The following is a 20,017-nucleotide window of genomic DNA, read 5'->3' on the forward strand; positions in this document are numbered from 1 at the left end:
AGATCCAGTAATAACCCAAACACCACAATTTTTGATCATAATTGCCACAGATTTCTGACTTTAAGAGATGGAGTGAGCCTTTCTCTAGCTATCTACATACACATCAGCACATGCTCTGCTATTAGGAACAGCCTTCTGTCCATCTGTGTCTGCCCATCTAGTTCAGTGTTGTCTACACTGACTGGCAGTGGCTCCAGAGCCCTCCCGCAGGTGTGGGGAACCGTTGCCCCCCCCAGATGTTGCTGAGCTGCAACTCCCACCATCCCTTGCCATTGGCCAAGCCCGTTGGCTTTCTCGGTTTTTTGGTCCTGAGACATCTTGAGGACCAAAGGGTCGCCACACCTGTCGTAACGGGAGATGCTGCAGGGAGTGCACCTGGGACCTTTTGCACGGAACGCACGCGATCTCCCACTGGTCCGAAACGCCTTCCCCCCAATGGCCAGTGCCTTTCAGCACCCTGTCCGCCTGGTTGTTCCTCCAGGTGTTCTGGAACTACGCTCCCTAGTCAAACGGGCTATGCTAGCTGGGGGCTGATGGGAGATGGATTCCCCAAACACCCGGGAGGGCCACCTGGTGGGGTACCCTGAATCTCAGCTGCAGAGAGGAGACGCTCCGGAGTCACCCTAAGAGGGGCGATGCGTGAGCGCGTCTCTGTGCGCTCCCTTCGGCCCCGCCGTTGCAATGCAGAGAAGGATGCAGCGAGCGAGCCGAGAAAGCTGCCGCCGCCCTGTTTTGCTGGAAGCCAAGCGGCTGTAAGAGAGAATAGGAGCAGGCCGGCCCGCTCAAAACTTCCTTCCCAAGCTGGCATGGCCCCTCTTTCCCCGAATCGGGCCTCCTCCTTCCCCCCATCTCTCCTGCCCGCCTCCAGGCTTCCCTTTGCTGGCGTGTGTGTTTGTGCGTCTTGCTTCACGCTCCTGGCCCTGGGCAAACGCCCATTTTTATGGAAGGAGGAGTTTGGCAGGGAGGAGTCGCTGCTCTGCGAATTGGCAGCGATAGCGGGACTCTGGGCGGGTTGCAGAGGGCGGGGAGGGGGGGTGAAGCTACGCTCGCCTGCCTGCCTGCCTGCCTGGGCTTCCCCCTCCCACCCCCCGGTTCCTGTCTGCGCTTCTTCGGCTTGCAAAAGGTTGCCTTGACGCGGAGCCAGGCCGAGGCAACGATCTAGGCACAGGTAAAATGAAATGAACAGCTTTGGGGAGCTGCAGTGGGCTTGGGAGGGGGCTATTTTAAGTGCGGGCGCTGGAGGTTTGGAAGCAGCTGAGAGCGCGGGTCGGGTGGGGGCGAAGGGGAAGGAGTTGCATTTCTGCTATTATTTAATAAAGCGCCTCCGCCTCTTGCACAACTCCAGCCCTCCTGCGGGACGGAGTTTCCGCCGCCCTGCGGATCAGGTCCTTTTCTGTACCGCTTCCAATTGACTCGAATTGTTGCAGTGAGGGGTGATAAGGAATACAGAGCCCTAGTTTCGATCCCCCGAAAGGAGGGAGGTGCGTAAGTTTAGCAACCTCTTTTCGCCGCCACCCCAAAAAAGGGCTTAATCGCGGCCAAGATTCTCTGCCAAGGAAACTCTTTTCGGCGAGATCCAGTGTGACGTTAAGAGTGGGGAATACGTCACCTCTGACCATGTGCAGAGAGATTTCTTTTCCTCATCTCTTAGGAAAGAGAGCCAGACCCTGCAACACATGCAGAATTCCAAAGGAGAAATCAGATTCTTAAAAATTATAGACATTTCCAACGTGGGTAGAAAATATATATGCAGCTTAACTTAACACATTCAGAAGGGTGGCAGGACTAGTCTGTCTCTGCAGGAACAAGAGTTTTGCAGGCACAAATCTCTTGGTTGTGGCTGAGCTAGGAAATGCTAACCTTGAAAAGGGGGTTAATGGCTATGTTCCAAGCTCCTTTGTCTAAAATGTTTTGGAAATAATTACTGCTATTAAAACCAATAAAACCTGGTGCTGCCTTCAAAAACGGTCTTCCACTGCTGTATGTGCTCTTAAGTTACAAAGCTGAGCTTGGTTCTGCATGCAGGGGGGGGGGGCCCAGGCTCCCCAGAAAGGGAGCTGCTGCCAGTCAGTGCGGACAGGATGGATCTAGATAGATAACTGGCCTGACTCAGTACGAAGCTAGTTTCCTTTTTTGCTTACGTCCAACTCGGTTAGGAAGGTCTGTATTAATTCCCATTGTAGATGGAGCTGAGAGCAGTACAGCAAAGAACAGATAAAGAGATATTACATTTGGGGCGGGGAGGGGGGTACTTGAAGAAGGTGACACTCTCATAGCCTAGCAACAATTGGAGAAGCACTGCAGTCAGGAGTGTGGCGAAATTAAGTACTTTCCACACAACATGGATTACCTTGGAGAATTTACCGGCAGAAGGATGTAACAGTGGCTGCCAGTTGTTTAAAAAAGGTATTACGTAATTCCAGTGGAACTCCCAGTTCCAGAGGCAGTGTTTCTGAACACCAGTCGCTGGGGAGAGTTGCTGTAGCGATCAGGTCTTGCTTTCAGGCTTTCCTTGGGCATCTAACTTCCTGCATTGCAGGCAGTTGGACTAGATGAGCTTTGGGTCCCTTCCAACTCTACAATTCTGTTCTATGATCTGGTTGGCTCCTCTAAGAACAAGATGCTGGACCCTGAAGGGCCATTGGACTCATCTGGCAGCCAGGCTTTTCTGGTGTTCTTAGCTGGTGGGTGTTGCCATCATGCTTGGCTTGTGGGCTTCTGAGAACCCTCTGGCCACTGTTGGGAACAGGATCTTGGCTTGGGTGGATCTTTGGTGGGGCTCTTCTGCCAATGGAAGAGAGGATTAACAGGGAGTATGGGTTCCTCACTAGTGTTCGAAATTAGCCAGGTGCCAGGCGCATTTTGCACCTGGCTTTCAACCACTTGCGACCAAGAGAGGATGCTGGACACCAGGAGGGTATCTGACATCTCCACCAACTGGGGATCAATGAATCTGGATTGCTTTCACACACTAATACCCTGTTCTGAAGTATTTGATCAGTTACATTTTGTCTCCGCAATTGGAATTAATTTCAGGAACCCAAATGCTTTTTCTGTGCAGCCGGAGCAGGAGCAGAAGCCATTAAGAAACAAAGGTCAATAGATGGGCCAACACACTGACTCAGTACAGTGGTACCTCGGGTTACATACGCTTCAGGTTACAGACTCCACTAACCCAGAAATAGTACCTCGGGTTAAGAACTTTGCTTCAGGATGAGAACAGAAATCATGCTCCGGCGGCGCAGCAGCAGCAGCGGGAGGCCCCATTAGCTAAAGTGGTGCTTCAGGTTAAGAACAGTTTCAGGTTAAGAACGGACCTCCGGAATGAATTAAGTACTTAACCCGAGGTTAAGTACCTGTATAAGGAAGCTTCCCTGCCTTCTTCACCAGCAGCCTTCCAGGGAAAGAACTTTCAATTTAAGATCTCCTTTTTAACCCTCACCAGGCAGCAACCCTATAGATAAGCCTGTGATTAGTATTGGGTCTGTTTGTTTGTTTGTTTGTTTGTTTGTTTTGCTGGCCTGGTTTCCATGCTAGCTGTGTAGGAAGGGAAGTGCCTTGACTTTTACAGCCAGCAGGGAAAGCATTCCCAAGTAAGCTGTTGAAGGAGGGATGGTTGGCTCCCACCAGCCAGGCCAAAGGCAAGAGAGCCCCTTTCTCTGCAGCACAATATAGAAACACGGTGGGTTGGCTTCACTTTCTTGTTGTTACTTTTGGAAGGGGCCGTAGTTAAGTGGAAGAGCACCTGCTTTGCATGCAGAAGGTGCCAGGTTCGATCCTCAGCAGCGGCATCTCTCCTGCCTGCAGCCCCAGAGATCTGCTGCCAATCAATGTGTAGACCAGGAGTCAGCAAACTTTTTCAGCCGGGGGCAGTCCACTGCCTCTCAGACCTTGTGGGGGGCCAGACTATATTTGGGGTGGGGGGGGATGAACGAATTCCTATGCACACCAGGAAGGTCTCACAAATAACCCACCAATGCATTTTAAAAGGACACATTCCATTAGGCCAGACAGTATTGTAGATGATAAAAATTAAAATTAATTTTTTTTCTAACATCCACTGATGATAGCCATTGTTTGGATGGGGAGGCCCTCGCCTGGGTTTGGTTCTGTGTTGCGGCCTGCTAGGCCTCCTGCTGCCAGCACCTCTTCCGCACTTCGGGGGTGGGATGGGGGCCCTCCCGCCGGTAGCGGAAGCCCGATCGCTGCCGCGCCAGCAGCGGAGTAAGCTCTGGACTGAGGGAAGGCTCCGGAGGCTTTCCACCGGTAGCGGAGGCCCAATGATTGGGCAGCCGCTGGTCATGCGCAGCCGCCACCTGCCCATTGGCCAGGGCCTCAAACAGCTTTGCAGGCGATTGGCCGTGACTGGTGCCCGCCTTTGCTCGCAGGAGGGAGGGAGGAGGCACCGCCGCAATGTGTGAGAGGGAGATGGGGGAGAAATGGCGGCGCAGGGGGGGAAATGGCGGCCGAAAAAACAAACAAACAAAAACCTACGCCGTTTGCGGGCTGGATCTTGAGGGCAACTGGGCCGGATCCAGCCCACAGCCCGTAGTTTGCCGACCCCTAGTGTAGACAGTATTGAGCGGTTGTTGTTTAGTTGTTTAGACTCTTCGTGAGCTATTGAGCTAGACAGACCCAATGGATCTCACTTGGCATAAGGCAGTGTTTGAATGCTGCAAAGCATGATACTCTGGGTCGTGGGTTCGAGCACCACATTGGGCAAAAGATTCCTGCATTGCAGGGGGTTGGACTAGATGACCCTCGTGGTCCCATTTAACTCTAAAATTCTACAACTCTATGATAATAAGAGGAAATGCAGTAGATTGTTGTAGCAGGTGGGAAAAGTAGACCGGGATCTTGCACCTTGCGTAGTGGTGTAGAAGATGGAACTTCTGCTGACAGAGCCTTTTTTAGGACATAGTGGAATGTGCAGTTGATATGGGCAGGCCGAATGAGGATTTCAACCCTGATCTTCTTTCTCCTGGTCACATGAGGTTTTGACCACTGGCTTTCTTCACTCCATCTTACTAGCAAGTCTTAGTGGCCCTCTTGTAGCCAGGAGACTCAGCCATGGAACTTACAAAGCAGGCAAATGGGAAGGAAGGGCCATAGGTGGCTCAGTTGGTGGGGCATGAGACTCTTAATCTCCAGGTCGTGGGTTTGAGCCCCACCTTGGGCAAAAGATTCCTGCATTGCAGGGGGTTGGGCTGGATGACCCCGGGGTCCCTTCCAACTCTACAATTCTGTGATTCTAAGAACTCAGTGGCAAAGCATCCAGGAGGCCCCTTGTTCAGTCCCCAGGCATGACTAGTGGTGCCCTCTGTCTGAAACCCTGGAGAGCTGCTGCTGCTGCCAGTCTGTGTAGACAACACTCGACTAGATGCACCAAGGCAACTTTCTGAATATGAAAGAATGACTCTTCTGTGTCCTCATAAAGGCAGTATTTTGCCTCCAGCATAGCAAAACTAGAAAGAGCATGAAATTTCCCCGCTTGTAGCAGGAGAGTCTCCCCCTTCGTTTGAGTCTCATTCTGTTGTCAGGTTTTTGATGGTGAGAGAGAGAAAGTGAGAACTGTATCAACTCTCAAAGAAGGAGGAAACTTAGTAGGCTCTAAACAACTGAGTTATATTATCAAGCTCCTTTCCTCTGTCGCTTACCACCACAGAGTACATTGAACTTGTTCCCCTGCGAAAAAGCAACAGAATGCGTGTTGTGGTCATTTTATTATGTCACTGTTTGAAAAAAAAACATGTTTGCCTCTTTTCCTGAGTATCCACAGCGGTTTTTCTTTCTGCTCACAGACTGGCGACGGTGGGGGGAATTAGCAAGGACTTGGGTAGACGCAGAAACTTTTTGTAGACTTACTCGCAACGCTTACTCTTCTTGAACTCTTGACATTTCTTGCAATGACTTACAAAAAGCGAAGAATCTTTGTTTCTGTTCAGCTTTGGTACAGCTTTGTTTCCATCTCTCTCTCTCTCTCTCTCTCTCTCTCTCTCTCTCTCTCTCTCTTTCTCCCTCACCCCACTTTGATGATTCTTAATTTCGTTCAGATAGTTTCATACTATAGAGCTCTACCTCCAGGTGTCAGAAGCACTGTGCCTCTGAAGAACAGCTGGTGGGCACTGCAGGTGAGGGAGCTGCAGTTGTGTAGAGGTTCTGTTTGCAGGATTTCTGTGGGCACCTGGGCCTTAGGCTTGACCCGACGGAGCTCTTTTGATGTTCACCCACACAGCTGAAGGCCCACCTGAACAGCGGCCTTGTCAAGTGTCTGAAGCAAGCAGTCAAAACAAGATTGATCTCCTGGTGGACCACCACGAAGGCCTGCGCTTAGGCTGATGCCTTGCAAGTTGGGCAGGCCTCTGCTGTGCTGTGGTTAAGAGTTGTTTGGAAACCAGGAAGAGAAGTTTGCATTAATTATAGTTAAGCATTATATCCGCATCAAGGAAACAGTAGCGTGGTGTTCTGCTTTTCTCAGACCTCGCCAGGAATACGATGCGCTGTTCTGGGCACGGCAGTTTAAGGAGGGTACAGTGGTACCTCGGGTTAAGAACTTAATTCAGTCTGGAGGTCCGTTCTTAACCTGAAACTGTTCTTAACCTAAGGTAGCTTTAGCTAATGGGGCCTCTCGCTGCTGCCACGCCACTGCCGCATGATTTCTGTTCGTATCCTGAAGCAAAGTTCTTAACCCGAGATACTATTTCTGGGAGTCTGTAACCTGAAGCATCTGTAACCCGAGGTACCACTGTATTGTCAAACTGGAATGTGTCCAGACTGTCACTGACCTTCCATATGTCTTTGATCACAACTCTCATCAGACCCAATTAGCGTGGCTATAGTCCCATCCGCTCTGGCATCATGCAGGTGTGCTGTCTGGGGCTGGTGAGAGCTGTAATCCCAAACATTGGCTTGGCAAAGGCTGGTCCGGAAGAAGGTGGGAAAGATGGTGTGAGGAGGCCAGAGATCAGGTCTGGCATTGAAGGGTTGACAGAGTTGGGTATGCTTTGGCCTGGAGAAGGCACCCTGTAGAGGCAGCACATCACCTTCGCCTGTTGCCCTGGCTCAACAAATCCACTTCAGAAACAAAACCGGGACTTTCTGAACTTAGAAAAGTTCAGTGCTTTTTTCCCCCCTGGGGGGACACAGAGGTATGCATACCCCTAAACATTTTGTGAATCTAAGTTTGGCCTCATTGAGGGGCAGTATTTCAAAACGAGTAGGAAAATGAGAGTACCCCTAAACATATTTTTTTAAAAGAAAAGAAGCACTGGAAAAGTTTATGAGGAACTGAATGGGAAAATGTGGGATTTGTTGGTACCTGTCTTTTCGAGAGACAATAGAGTGCACCTCCAGGGGTGAAGTTAAACCACTGCGTTAGCAGCAATGAAGCAGCCTTCCTTGGCCACTTGCAACACATCCTGTAGAATTCTATCTGATCTGCACAATCTGAATGAATTTATGAATTTCAGGAATTCATAGTCTTTCAGTTTTTGGTGTCTGCTGGAAAAATGGGCAGTGACAGAGCAGCTGGATCTCTCTAGGCTAAGAGAATATTCTGTCATCCGTTGTGTCAGAGTGAGGGTGTCAGAGTCCCTTGTTGCCACCAATCCTTTGCCCGAGGGGGAAAACGACGCAAAGGGCCTTCAGAGGTGAGCAACCTTCTTGAGTCACTGAAACACAGCCTCAGGCTAACCTTGGATGTCATCAAGGCACAATAAACCCAGTGAACCACTGTTATATCTACCCCAGGCCAGGCTTAAGAAGGAGGTTTCCACTTTAGTAGGGGGGAAATTAACAAGCTTTTTTCTTCCCGGTAATCTGTTGGTGGTAATGTATATAAAGCCATGCATAATCTTATTTGTGGGGAAATGGAGAGGATCTCTTTCCATATGTCTCTAGGCTTAAAGCAAATGAGGGCAGGTTTGCGTTTTGTCTTGATGGTGGTTAGAAACAAGGCCTTGATATGAGTAGTTGAACAGTGGTGCTACAGATGTAGTGCTTTACAGTCCTTTAGTGATATCTGTTTATAATATAAAAATATAAAAATACATACCATTAAAAAGCACACACACCTCTCCCATTGGTGGCAATATGAGCTCCCCCCAGAAGCTGCAGGGAGGGTGGGGTGTAATATTGTCAGTGTCACAACTCAGGAAGCGCGAAGCCCGCAGTCCTCTTGCTGTGCTGTGATTTAATTTACTCATTTTATTTCATTTAACACTATGTACATACTGCTTGGTTGTAAGTAAAACCTCTAAGTACTTTGCAAACAGAAAGAAAAACATCGGAATCGTCAATAAAAGAAAAAGTTAAGAACAGATTTTTAAAAAAAGTTAAAAAAATGTAATTAATATCAACAGTTCAGTTAAGAGCAGCTTAAACCACATGCTGGCTTCTATGCATCGGGGTAGGTTTCTCTGAACAAAAGTACCGTATTTTTCGCCCTATAGGACGCACTTTTTCCCCTCCAAAAATGAAGGGGAAATCTGGGTGCGTCCTATGGGGCGAATGCAGGCTTTCGCTGAAGCCTAGAGAGCGAGAGGGGTCGGTGCACACCGACCCCTCTCGCTCTCCAGGCTTCAGGAAGCTCTGCGCAACCCTCGGGAGACCGGCTCCGAGGGTTGCGCAGAGCTGCCTGCAGTCCCCGGCTCAGCGCAGCTCTGCGTGGCCACCGGGAGCAGGGAGCGAAGTCCCACCCCGCTCCGGATGGCGGCGCAGAGCTGCCTGCAGTCCTGGGATCAGTGCAGCTCTGCGCGGCCACCGGGAGCGGGGCGCTAAGTCCCGCCCCGCTCCGGATGGCGGCGCAGAGCTGCCTGCAGTCCCGGGATCAGCGCACTTCTCCCCATCGCCAGCCCCACAAGCTCGGGGGACAGCGGGGAGGCAGAGCGTGCCTTCCCACTGTTCCCCGACCTGGTTCTTCCAGCCCCGCACCTGGGGGGGAAATAAAATTTTGTTTCTTTATTTCCCCCCCCCAAAAAAAAACTAGGTGCGTCCTATGGGCCGGAGCGTCCTATGGGGCGCAAAATACGGTATTTTACCAGGTGCCCAAAAGATTGCAGCGAAGGCACCTTGCTTGATTGCTGATAGGGAATTCCAAAGAAAGAGTGCTGCCATGCTAAAAGATCAATTTCTTCCAAGTGTAAAAGCAAAACTACTATATCTGGTTTTGCCCTAAGAAGCAAAAAGTGGTTGCCTCTATATCTTCTGTGCATGCAGAGTTTCTGCAGGGTTTCAAGAAGGAAGTCTCTCCCAGCCCCACTTGGAGATGGCAGAGATAGAGACTGGGATCTTTCACATACAAGGCAGGCGCTCTACAGCCCTCGCCCTCCCTAGACGTGTGACATACTCATGGTTGGTCCCCAGTCTGGGATGGTTGCCAGTTCACAGCCAGCCTTCACTTTCCAAATTATTAATTTCACTTGCAAATTGGCACTATTTACTCAGCTGTGGGTTGTTGTTTTTTTGGATCTGCTCCCTGGCTCGAGGTGTCTGTGGGACTTCATGTTCCCGGTTTTGGCACTTATCCCTTGACTTGCAAGACAGGAGGATCCCAGAGCAGGATGTGCTCTGTTTTCGGAGACTACAAAGCCCATCATCCCTTACTAGCAGGACCAGTGGTCAGGGATGATGGGAATTGTAGTCCAAAAGCAGCTGGAGACCTAGGTTTGAGAAACCCTGCTTTGCAACATGGATGTAGGACCCATGGCCCTCCAGTTGTTGCTAGACTACAACTCCCATCATCCCTGACCAACAGCCATGGTTGGCTGGGGCTGATGGGACCTGAGAGTCCAATAGTGTCTTGGAGGACACCAGATCCCCCAGCCCTTGTTGCAGCTGCCCCTTCTCATTCTTTTGTACTTGAGATCCTTCTAAGTCTGGAGTCCTGTATGCCTTTGTTTGGAAGCAAGTCCCATTGAACCAAAGACTTTCTTCTGAGTAAACAGGCATATAAGTTTTAACATTTTACCCCCTGAGAACCTAGGGGCGGATTTACTAAAGTTCCCTTCAGGGATAGGTGCTGCCCATGCAATTATTTAGAGGAGGGGTGATATATCTTTGACTCTCGAGGTGTTGCTGAACAATAACTTCCATCTGCCCCAGCAAGCATGACCGACATCTCCAGCAACACCCAATTTATTAATTAAATAGGTCTGTTGTTCTGTTCTGTGTCTGACCTGAGATCCGTTGCTATACAGCTTCAAATCCTCAGATCGGCACTTTTGATAAACAGATAACATGCCCCCCCCCCCCCGGAGAAGGGGAGATGCCAAACTGGGGAGCTGGTGTGTTTTTTCTGGAGCAACCAGCGGTTTTACAATATTGACAAAATCAGCGATGGCTGTTCCCCATTGCGGACTGGCGAGGTGAAATGCAAGGAGCCCAGTAGAAGCCAGAGCCTATGGACAAACCTTTGAACTATACAGAGCTCTTTGTCTGCCAAACCAAAGGATTATATCTGGTGCTAATCTTACTCAGATTAATTGAAATGAATGGCTCTACATTAGTCATTTCCGTTATTTTCAGTGGGTCTACTTTGAGCAGGACTAGCACTGAATGCAACTGGAAGCATATCCACTGCCCATCACAACTTCAGTAGTTGTGATCTTTGAAGCCAAAGTCTTCAAACACTGCCCCAGGGTTTTCTACTGTTTTTGGTGGGGGGGAGGAAAAACAAAAGCTCTCAAATTCTGAGCAAACGGGTCTTGTTGATTCTTGTGTTTTGCTCACCTTTTCTCCCCCTGATAATACCTTTCGCAAGTCTAAACACATTAATTTCTTGCTCGGGTGTGGCTTTTGAGCACAGTGCGCCAGGCGCAAAAGTACGTACAAAGGAGAGGGTTGCGGCAAGGGTGACTCACTTGGAGCCGGGTTATCTCTGTGCCTGGCTTTACCTGAAAGACCTGTCATGATATTAATGCAAATAGAAGGGGGAAGGTATTAACGGCTGACAGGTTTATAAGATTCCCTTTCTCTGCAATCTCTTCCACCTAACCCATTGTTGCCTTGGTCCTCTGGCTTGAAAAATACAGTGGTGCCCCGCAAGACGAATGCCTCGCAAGACGGAAAACTCGCTAGACGAAAGAGTTTTCCGTTTTGGAGGTGCTTCGCAAAACGAATTTCCTATGGGCTTGCTTCGCAAGACGACAATGTCTTGTGAGTTCCTGCTGGTTTTTTTCCCCTCCCCCCCTTTTTCTAAGCCGCTAAGCCGCTTATCAGCTGATCCGATCAGCAGATAAGCCGCTAAAAGCCGCTAATAGCGCTAATAGCGCTAATCCGCTAATCCGTCAATGGGCTTGCTTCGCAAGACGAAAAAACCGCTAGACGAAGAGAATCACAGAACGGATTCTTTTCGTCGTGCGAGGCACCACTGTAATGGCAGCCCTATTAGTATTTTGCGGGTACTGCCCTTTGGGACTGGGGTGGGTGGGCAGGAGGAGGGGAGCCCCACAGGAGGAGGAGCCAGAGGCAGAGCCAAAGCCAACAAGAGGCAGCGGCAATTAATTCTAGTTTTGTCTCCATTTTCCTCCCTGTCTGCAAAACGGAGACAGAAGAGAAGAAAGGTGACAGGCCTGCCTATAAGTATGAAGGCCAGGCTTGTGAGGCAGGCTTCCTCAACCTTGGCCCTTCAGATGTTTTTGGCCTACAACTCCCATGATCCCTAGCTAGCAGGACCAGTGGTCAGGGATGGTGGGAATTGTAGACTCAAAACATCTGGAGGGCCGAGGTTGAGGAAGCCTGTTGAGGTAAGGTGAAGGTCTAGAGTAACTATAATATGCAGCATAAATTGAAATTTTGAGGGAACCATGGAGGGAAGGGAAGTCATAGGTGGAATGGTTGCTAAATTTGAAATGTTGTCGGATTGTTTATTTGTTGAAAACTTATAGAAAGAAAATTATAAAGAATAGAAAGGGGGCGGAGACCATCTCTCTGTTCTGGGATTCCTTTCTCAAGAGTGGACAGCCTCATGGCTCCTGGAAGCTCATGAGATGTGACCCTTGCTGTTTATTCCAAGCCTCTGGTATTCGGCAGTGCACTTGCCTCTGAACTTGGAGGCTCCATTTGTCCAGTCTTCTTCTAAAGCCAAGTAAGTTGGTGGCCCCATTGCCTCCTGTGGAAGTGAGTTCCATAGTTTCAGCTATGTGCTGTGTGAAGAAGGACTTTCCTTTTGTCTGTCCTCCTGAACCGGCTTCCATGGATGTCCTGGAGTTTCAGCATTATGAGAAACCTTTTCTCTGTCCACTTTCTGCACGCCTCGGGTCATAAACGTGGCTGGAGGGTATGGTGCTCCCAGGCTCACCTTGCCAAGGGTGGGGTGGGTGGATGTCTTTATGTGCATGCCAAATGTCTCATCTAATTGACTCGTGTTGGGTTAATCTTCTGCACATGCACAAACTCTGTAAACCTCCCCAGACCTAGCGAAAGCCAGCCCTCCACAGTTTTACCCAACTCACACACACCCTGCATTCAAGATTGCAACAAATAAAATATTTTTAAAATCCCATATCTATGAATTAGGAATTACAGTCGTACTTCGGCTCCCAAACACTTTGGGAGTTGAACGTTCCAGCTCCCAGAAGATTGAAAACCGGAAGTGAGTGTTCCTGTTTTCGAACGTTCGTTTGGAAGCCGAACATCCAACAGGGCTTCTGATGAGAAGCCGTGCTTTGGAAGTCGAACGTTTTGGAAATCAAATGGACTTCCGGAATGGATTCTGTTCGACTTCTGAAGTACAACTGTACCAGCAAAGCAGAGGAAGAAGGATATTTTGCTAGACTCCAGAGTAGGGATTGGGGGGGGGGGGGGATTGGATCTTGTTTCCATTTTAAGAAGAAACAACCTAATTCACACTTGTTGAACCAATGCATGAACCCAGAGATTGTTATCCTTCAAAATGTGCATTTCTCTGAAATTTGCAGTGCAGTTCTCCCACCAACCAGTGTTTACAAAAATGCGCTTATTAGAGGAAAGTATGCATAATGCATATATTAGTGAAACTGAGAAAATTGCTAGCAAAAAAAAAAAAAAAAAGTGGGTTGTATCCCACAAAGAATAGATACAGTGAAATAAAATTTCACTGTATCTACTCTTTGCTGGATACAACCCATTTTTTTTCAGTCAGTCTAGATACAGCCATCAGTTTATTAGGAGAAATTGGCACTGGAACCCTGACAAATTTCCATAAGAATTTTAAAAAGCACAACCAAATTGCTAGAGAAATATGGAGAATTTGAGATTTGAAAAATGAGAAACAAGAAATGAGAGATTCATTTATCCCTAGTCCGAAGAGACGATTTTGCTGGCTTAAAGTACTAGTAAGTCAGTGAAGAAAATGGATTTATTTGGAGGGGCCTTTCCTGAGGAACCGCATTTACCAAATATCTGTTCTTTTTGCAATAGATCTATCATCACATTTGCTTTAAACTTTGTTTTCATCCCTCACCCTACACACCTTTTCCTGCAAATGTGTGCTAAACCTTCCCCAAAGCTGGGCTGAACTCCAGAACCTGTCTTCCAGGCACAGCCGAAAATATTTACATTCCTGAGGTAGAAATTCCTAAATGACATCTGCCCTCTACAGCATTGTTGTTGTTGTTTTATTTTTTTAAAAAATAGCAGCAGCAGTAATAATAATAATAGAATAATAGTTTGGGATACTTCATCCTTGTCTGCCTGTCTGTCTGTCTACTTACTGTATTAACAGTAAGGACTAAATACGTTTTTTAAAGGCCTAAGTTTGTCACGTCCACTAATTTCAATGGATCTCCTTTGAGTGGAATTAACTTTGAATACGATCCGAGGCTTCCAGGTCTGAGAGTCCCCATTCCAGGCAAGGATATGTACATAAACCCTGACATTCCTCTCTACAAATGAACAGCCAGCAGAACTGGCGCAAGGGAAGGTGATCTGTCTTGCTATTCAGCAGATGTAGCTGTGCAGAGAGAAAGAGACACACACAGAAAGAGAGGCTCTGATACAGTTGCTGATACCATTTTGGGCTTCTGACTGCTTGGAGCTGGAATGCCATGGGTAGGACAGATGGCATTTTGCAAGCGTTGGCAGTCTGTAGGGGTGAGTGGATCCCTCAGTTTCGGTTTCTCATTTTTTACAGCCTTACAGTTCTCCACATTTCTATATCGGTTTGCAATTATTATTCGAAAGACCCTCATGGAAATTCATCAGCATTTTAAAGCACTCTTCCCTAACACACACCTTTTTTTTTTGCAGAGGAGTTTTTTCAAATATTAATGCGTTCTTTATGTTATCTTTGTTGATATGTGCATTTCAATACACAAAATGCATGTTAGTAACACACTTTTGCGTTGCAAAATTCAGATAAATGCAAAATTCACAGGACAGCTTGAGTTTGTTTTTTTGAAACCTGTGAATTGAGTCACTTGGCCTTGAAATGCAACCTGGACCAATTTTCTCCTCTTTCCTTATCTGCACCCCATGTTTGTTTATATTTTTTTAAAAGCACACCTCTATGTCTACCTAACCCAAATTCTGCTCCTAGAGAAGCTGGATGCCACAACCCGCATAGATTATGCAAATGCAACAGATCAGTATAATTGCAGTTCCTTTGCATGATTTCAAAGCCTCCTTCCCTAACCCCTGGCTTCCGAGATGACACGAGGCTTTGCCAGCATGCCTCTTTCAAGGAAAGTGTGCAGCATTTGGGACTTCTTAGCATAGAGAAGAGGCAAGCGACCATTTACTGTATGTATTTTTCCTGATTCGAACTATAAAATGGTGATTTTCTTGAGTAAAAATGAGAGTACCTCTAAACAATTTTTTTTTAGAAAAAAAGCACTGGGTAGGGGATTTTGTCTCTCGCTCACTTATAATGCTAGAACTCATGGGTGAATCTGAGCATTGAAAGAATCAGAACAGGCAAAAAAAAAGGGGGGGAGACAGTTCAACACAGTTGAAATTTGCTCCCCCAGGAGGCAGCGATGGCCACCAACTTGGATGGCTTTAAAAGAGGATTGGTGGTGCAGCAATAGATTGGCTTGCACATTTGCAAAGCTAAGCAGGGTCTGGTATGGTTTCAAATTGGATGGGAGACCATGTGTTGAGATGCCTACATTGCAGGGTTTGGACTTAGATGGCCCTTAGGGTCCCTTCCAACTTCAAATCATGAAAGATAAGGCTATCAGTGTCTATTATCCCTGTTAGTGATGCCCTGCTTCCATAGCTGGAGGCAGTATGCTTCTGAAAGCTAGTTGCTGGAAACTGCGAAGAGTGTTCTTCTGCTTGGGGCGTCATGCTTGGGGGCTTCCTGCAGGCATCTCTTGGGCCGCTGTGACAGCAGGATGCAGGATTAGCTTGGCTTGGGCCTGATCCAGCAAAGCTCTTATGTTCAAGCTTGTCTTCACAGCCATAAGAGCTAGGAAGCTGAAACTTGCTTTTCTTTAAAAGCAAGCAAGATGGGAGTCTTGGGGAAATTGGTCTCCAGACTGCTGCCTTCTGCATTACCCCTGCCTCTTGCATTCCTTCTGCAACCGCTGTGCGCCAGACGAGTGCAACTTGGGAGTAAGGCCTGTGACTCAGCGGCAAAGCTTGTAACTTTTTGCATAAAAAGGCTCCATCTGCAGGCAAGGGCGTCCGACTGGCAACAGCCCTCCAAGGTTCGGACAAGGGTCTTCCCAGCTATGCTAGGGATTTGACCTGTGCTCCTTCTACCACTAAGCTACAACCCTTCCTCTAAAAAAGGAAGTCCGGTGACATCCACACCTGATACACCTGAAGCACTCTTATACCAGGTGAGCAGTCATGGACACACCTAGAAATAGTAGTTGGAAGTTTGAGCCCTGTGAACAAACTACAGTTCCCAGAACTCTTTGGGGAAGACGCTGATGATGTGGATGAGAGAATAATAATAATAATAACCTGCCCTGTGGAATAATAATAATAATAATAACCTGCCCTGTGGAACGCCCTCCTATCAGATGTCAAGGAGATAAACAACTATCTAACTTTTAGAAGACATCTGAAGGCAGCCCTGTTCAGGGAAGTTTTTAATGTTTGATGTTTTGGTCAGGGTATTATTATCATTATTATCATCATTATTATGTCATGATGCTTAAAGTAGCATAAGAGTGCATTAAATGTGTGGTGTGAGATTCTAACCCTCATGGTTTTCTTGGGACATAGGAAGCTGCCTTAGATAAGATCAGACTATTTGTCTACCTAACCCAACATTGTCTGCACTAACTGGCAGGAGCTCTTCAGGGTCTTCGGGGGTTTGGTTTGCTCAGCTGAGCAGAAAATGGTCTTCCTCAACACCTGCTCCCTGATCCTTTTTTAAACTGGAGATGCCAAGAATTGAACTCGGGACCTTCTGCAGGCAAAGCAGGTGCTTTGCCACTGAGTTGCAGTCCTTCTGTGGGGCTTGAAGAAGTAAAAAGAACAAATTTTAGCCGATTTTGGACCATTTTCTTCAAAGGGAAAGATATTTTCGCAGGCAGCGCTACAATCCAAAGGATTCCGGAAGGATGTCCCCTTCCATCCAAATAACATAATCATATTGTGCAGTGTCTTGTTTTCTTAATTTGGCTTTTAATGTACTTTGTGTGTATATAAAGTAATTAACAAATATGGTAAATAGTGATAATGATACTAAAGCTTCCCTTTTCTAGGGTTGCCGTATTTCAAAAAGTAAAAACCAGGGCACCCCCCCAAAATTGTCACGCTTTCTAAAGGAAAACCCGAAAGTTGTTGCGCTTTCTTTTTTACATAAACACCAAAACACACACACTATTTCTCGTTTACTTGCTGAAGATCCAGGACAAACCACTGCCTTCCAGAAATCCCCACCCCACCCCCGGACGTCACTTCCACCTTTGAAATCCCGGTAATGTCTGGAAAATCCCGGATGTATGACATTCCTACCCTTTCCCTTCTCAGTAATTGTGAGGACTAGAGACTTAGCATTCTTAAAGAGCCAGGATGGGCAGGAGGAAATCTGAAAGGTTGGGGGGCTATACTGATGGTACTCCCTTTTTGTTTTGCCTGGCCTGTTCCATTGGCAATTTTCCATACTGCTCTGAGAAATATCCACGTTTCTGTCTAGGAACCTAGGAATATGCTTTACACTGATTCAGACCTTTGGTCTATCTAGCTTGGCACTGTCTGAACGAAATGGCAGCGACTGTCCAGAGTTTCTGGAGATGCTGAGGATTGAGCCTTCTACATGCCAATCAGATGCTCTACCACTGAACCAAAGCTCTGTGTGTTTAATGCCATCTTTATCTGTTTCAGGAGGGCTTCACCCAATTGCCCGAGATGTCGGAAGAGGTCATTGTGCCTATCTATTGCACGGGGGTCTCCGCTCAGGTCCAGAAGCAGCGGGCCAAAGACCTGGGCTTGGGTAAAAACGAGAATGCAATCAAGTACCTGAACCAGGATTACGAGAGGCTTCGCAACGAGTGCTTGCAGAGTGGAGCCCTTTTCAGGGATGACACCTTCCCCGCCACAGCCTCTTCCCTGGGTTTCAAGGAGCTTGGGCCGAATTCCTCCAAGACGTATGGAGTCAAGTGGAAACGGCCTACGGTGAGACTCAAGAAATGGCGCAGGTTGCAACCCAGAATATCTTTGACCTTGAGTTATGTCTTGCTATTGGCATCAGTTTAGCCCAGGCATAGGCAAACTCAGCCCTCCAGATGTTGTGAGACTACAATTCCCATAATCCCTGACCACTGGTCCTGTAAGCTAGGGATCATGGGAGTTGTAGTCCCAAAACATCTGGAGGGCCGAGTTTGCCTATGCCTGGCTTAGCCCATCTAGAAAATGGGCGTAGTAGTTCTGTGTAGGTAAGCATCAGTTATTTGGGAACACAGGAAAGCCGCAGAGTTGTGTTACCGGTCTGAAAATTCAGCTTCCCAGTAACCTCCTTTTTACACTCAAGTTTCTAGCCCTTATGGGTTAGGGAGATTACACGTTAGAGTGTGTGGATTCAATAGTGGAGCAGCTGGCTGGCTGGCTCTTCTGCAGAGCTGCTGCCTTTACTCCAGGTAAAGCAAGGAAAGACTCCCACCTGAACATCTGGAGAGCTACTGCCGGTCAGTGCAGACAACACTGAGCTTGATTAGGCTGACTCAGTACCTGTGTTCGCATAGTAATGTCTGCTGATCTCCCCGAAGCCAAATAGGACTCCCAGTAGTCAAGGCTTCATGCCAGAATGAATTAAGCAAAGTGGTAAAAGCAAAACAGTGGAATTAATTATGGAGAACGTAAGAGAATATGCATATAGGTTTAACCTGCATTTTTAAGGCAGGCTACAGAGCTGAGCTTTCCTCGGGGAAAAGAGTTTCACTTTTTACTTAATGTGCGGAGTACACACGGCCCTGATGATCAAAAGCCCTCCCTGCCTGATAGTTGTCTAAAAGGTAAACAAGATAAAGGGCTGGTGCAACTTTGGTATTAGGCAGCCAGCCGGCTGGCCCCTCACCCTGCAGATCCTTTTCCCCTTTCCCAGGTAGAGGCAAATCATAATGCAATGCTTCTGAATACCAGTTGCTGGAAACTGCAGGAGAATAAGGTGCTCTTTGAGCTCAGGTCCCGCTTGCGGGTTTCCCAGAGGCATCTGGGTGGCCACTGCGAGAACAAGATGCTGGACTAAATTTGGGGCCCCCTTTTGGCTTGATGGGACGCAGGTGGCACTGTGGCCTAGGACTTGCCGATCAGAAGGTCGGCGGTTCGAATCCCTGCGACGGGGTGAGCTCTCGTTGCTCGGTCCCTGCTCCTGCCAACCTAGCAGTTTGAAAGCACGTCAAAGTGCAAGTAGATAAATAGGTACCACTCTGGCGGGAAGGTAAATGGCGTTTCCGTGCGCTGCTCTGGTTCGCCAGAAGCAGCTTAGTCAAGCTGGCCACATGACCCGGAAGCTGTACACCAATACAGCGGCCAATAAAGCGAGATGAGCGCCGCAACCCCAGAGTCGGGCACGACTGGACCTAATGGTCAGGGGCCCCTTTACCTTTGGCCTGATACAGCAGGCTCTTCCTCTTAGGCATTTAAGAGCAACAGCAACAGCAGCAACAACAACAAACCAGCCCGCCTCCCTCTTGTGTATTTCAGGAACTGTGCCGCAACCCTCTCTTCATTGTGGATGGGGCGACCCGCACAGACGTCTGCCAAGGAGCTCTGGGTAAGGAGGGTTCACCTGAGGCTGCGAGGTTGTCTGCCAGAGATGGGCGCTAAGCACCCCAAAAAGCAGGGAGAGGTTGGGGGTCACTGCAGTCAGGTCGCCTCTCTCACGCACCCTTGGTTCTTTCCCACCTCCTCCCCTCTTTCTTGTAGAGGAGATCCTAGGAAGAGCTTGGCTGCTGGATCAGGCCAAAGGGTGCCCTTCCAGTTTTTGCAGCCAGGTGTCCATGGGAAGCCCTTAGCCATGTCTGTTGATTTCAGTGGGTGTATTCTAGGGTGGGAGTTAGTTGGACACCACCCATGGGCGTAGCCGGGGGAGCAGGTGGGGCAGCTGCCCCCACCCATAAGCAAGTAAATAAATAAAATAAAAATAAAATAAAATAAAATAAATAAATACGCTTAACTAAAAGTAGAAATTTATAGAAAGATTATGACAGATTTTTATGACCACTTGGGATCAAAAGAAAGTAATTTAAAATGACGGTTTTTGACATTTCATTCCAAATCTGCTAGACAGAGTCAGACAGAGGATGATGACAGGTGTGTGTCCTCCCCCCCCCCCCAGAAATCTTGACTACGCCCAATATACCACCCATCTCAAATAAAAAAAAGTTGCTCAAATTTATATGTTGGAAATGGGGGGACGGACAGCCAGCTTTTCTGTTTTCTTCAGGTAGACAAAACCTACTGATAACTTGGAAGGCAAAGATTTTGATGCAATTTCTGGTTGTTGATTTCCTGCTGGCCCTTTGTTTATTTTTCTGTGTTTTATCGGCATGGCTTGTTTTCTGTTATGACGAGAAGTACAATTTTGAAAGGACGCTGGAGCCTTTCCGGGTGTGCCCTGATTGTGCAACAGCAGCCGCAG

The 20,017-nt window shown here is 47.9% G+C and overlaps 1 protein-coding gene across 7 annotated transcripts in view; it reads left to right on the top strand.

Moving 5' to 3' along the window:
• Positions 1-1,005: 1,005 nt before the first annotated feature.
• The window catches only part of LOC310694582 (calpain-1 catalytic subunit), a 58,141-nt gene continuing 39,129 nt past the window's right edge, over positions 1,006-20,017 (top strand). For 6 of the 7 annotated variants that reach the window (XR_014519763.1, XR_014519764.1, XR_014519765.1 and 3 more), the window contains exons 1-3: positions 1,006-1,168; positions 17,263-17,553; positions 19,081-19,150. Coding sequence is in view for 2 of the 7 variants with exons in the window: in XM_083477785.1 (XP_083333911.1) it covers positions 17,287-17,553; positions 19,081-19,150 (337 nt within the window). In the remaining 5 variants the exon portion in view is untranslated. Of the gene's footprint in view, positions 1,169-15,742; positions 15,765-17,262; positions 17,554-19,080; positions 19,151-20,017 lie in introns of those variants that run through there. The other variant, XM_083477786.1, reaches the window with a different exon arrangement.

The sequence above is a fragment of the Podarcis liolepis genome (assembly GCF_965112155.1).
Source record: "Podarcis liolepis genome assembly, chromosome: 15".
NCBI classification, from domain to species: domain Eukaryota; kingdom Metazoa; phylum Chordata; class Lepidosauria; order Squamata; family Lacertidae; genus Podarcis; species Podarcis liolepis.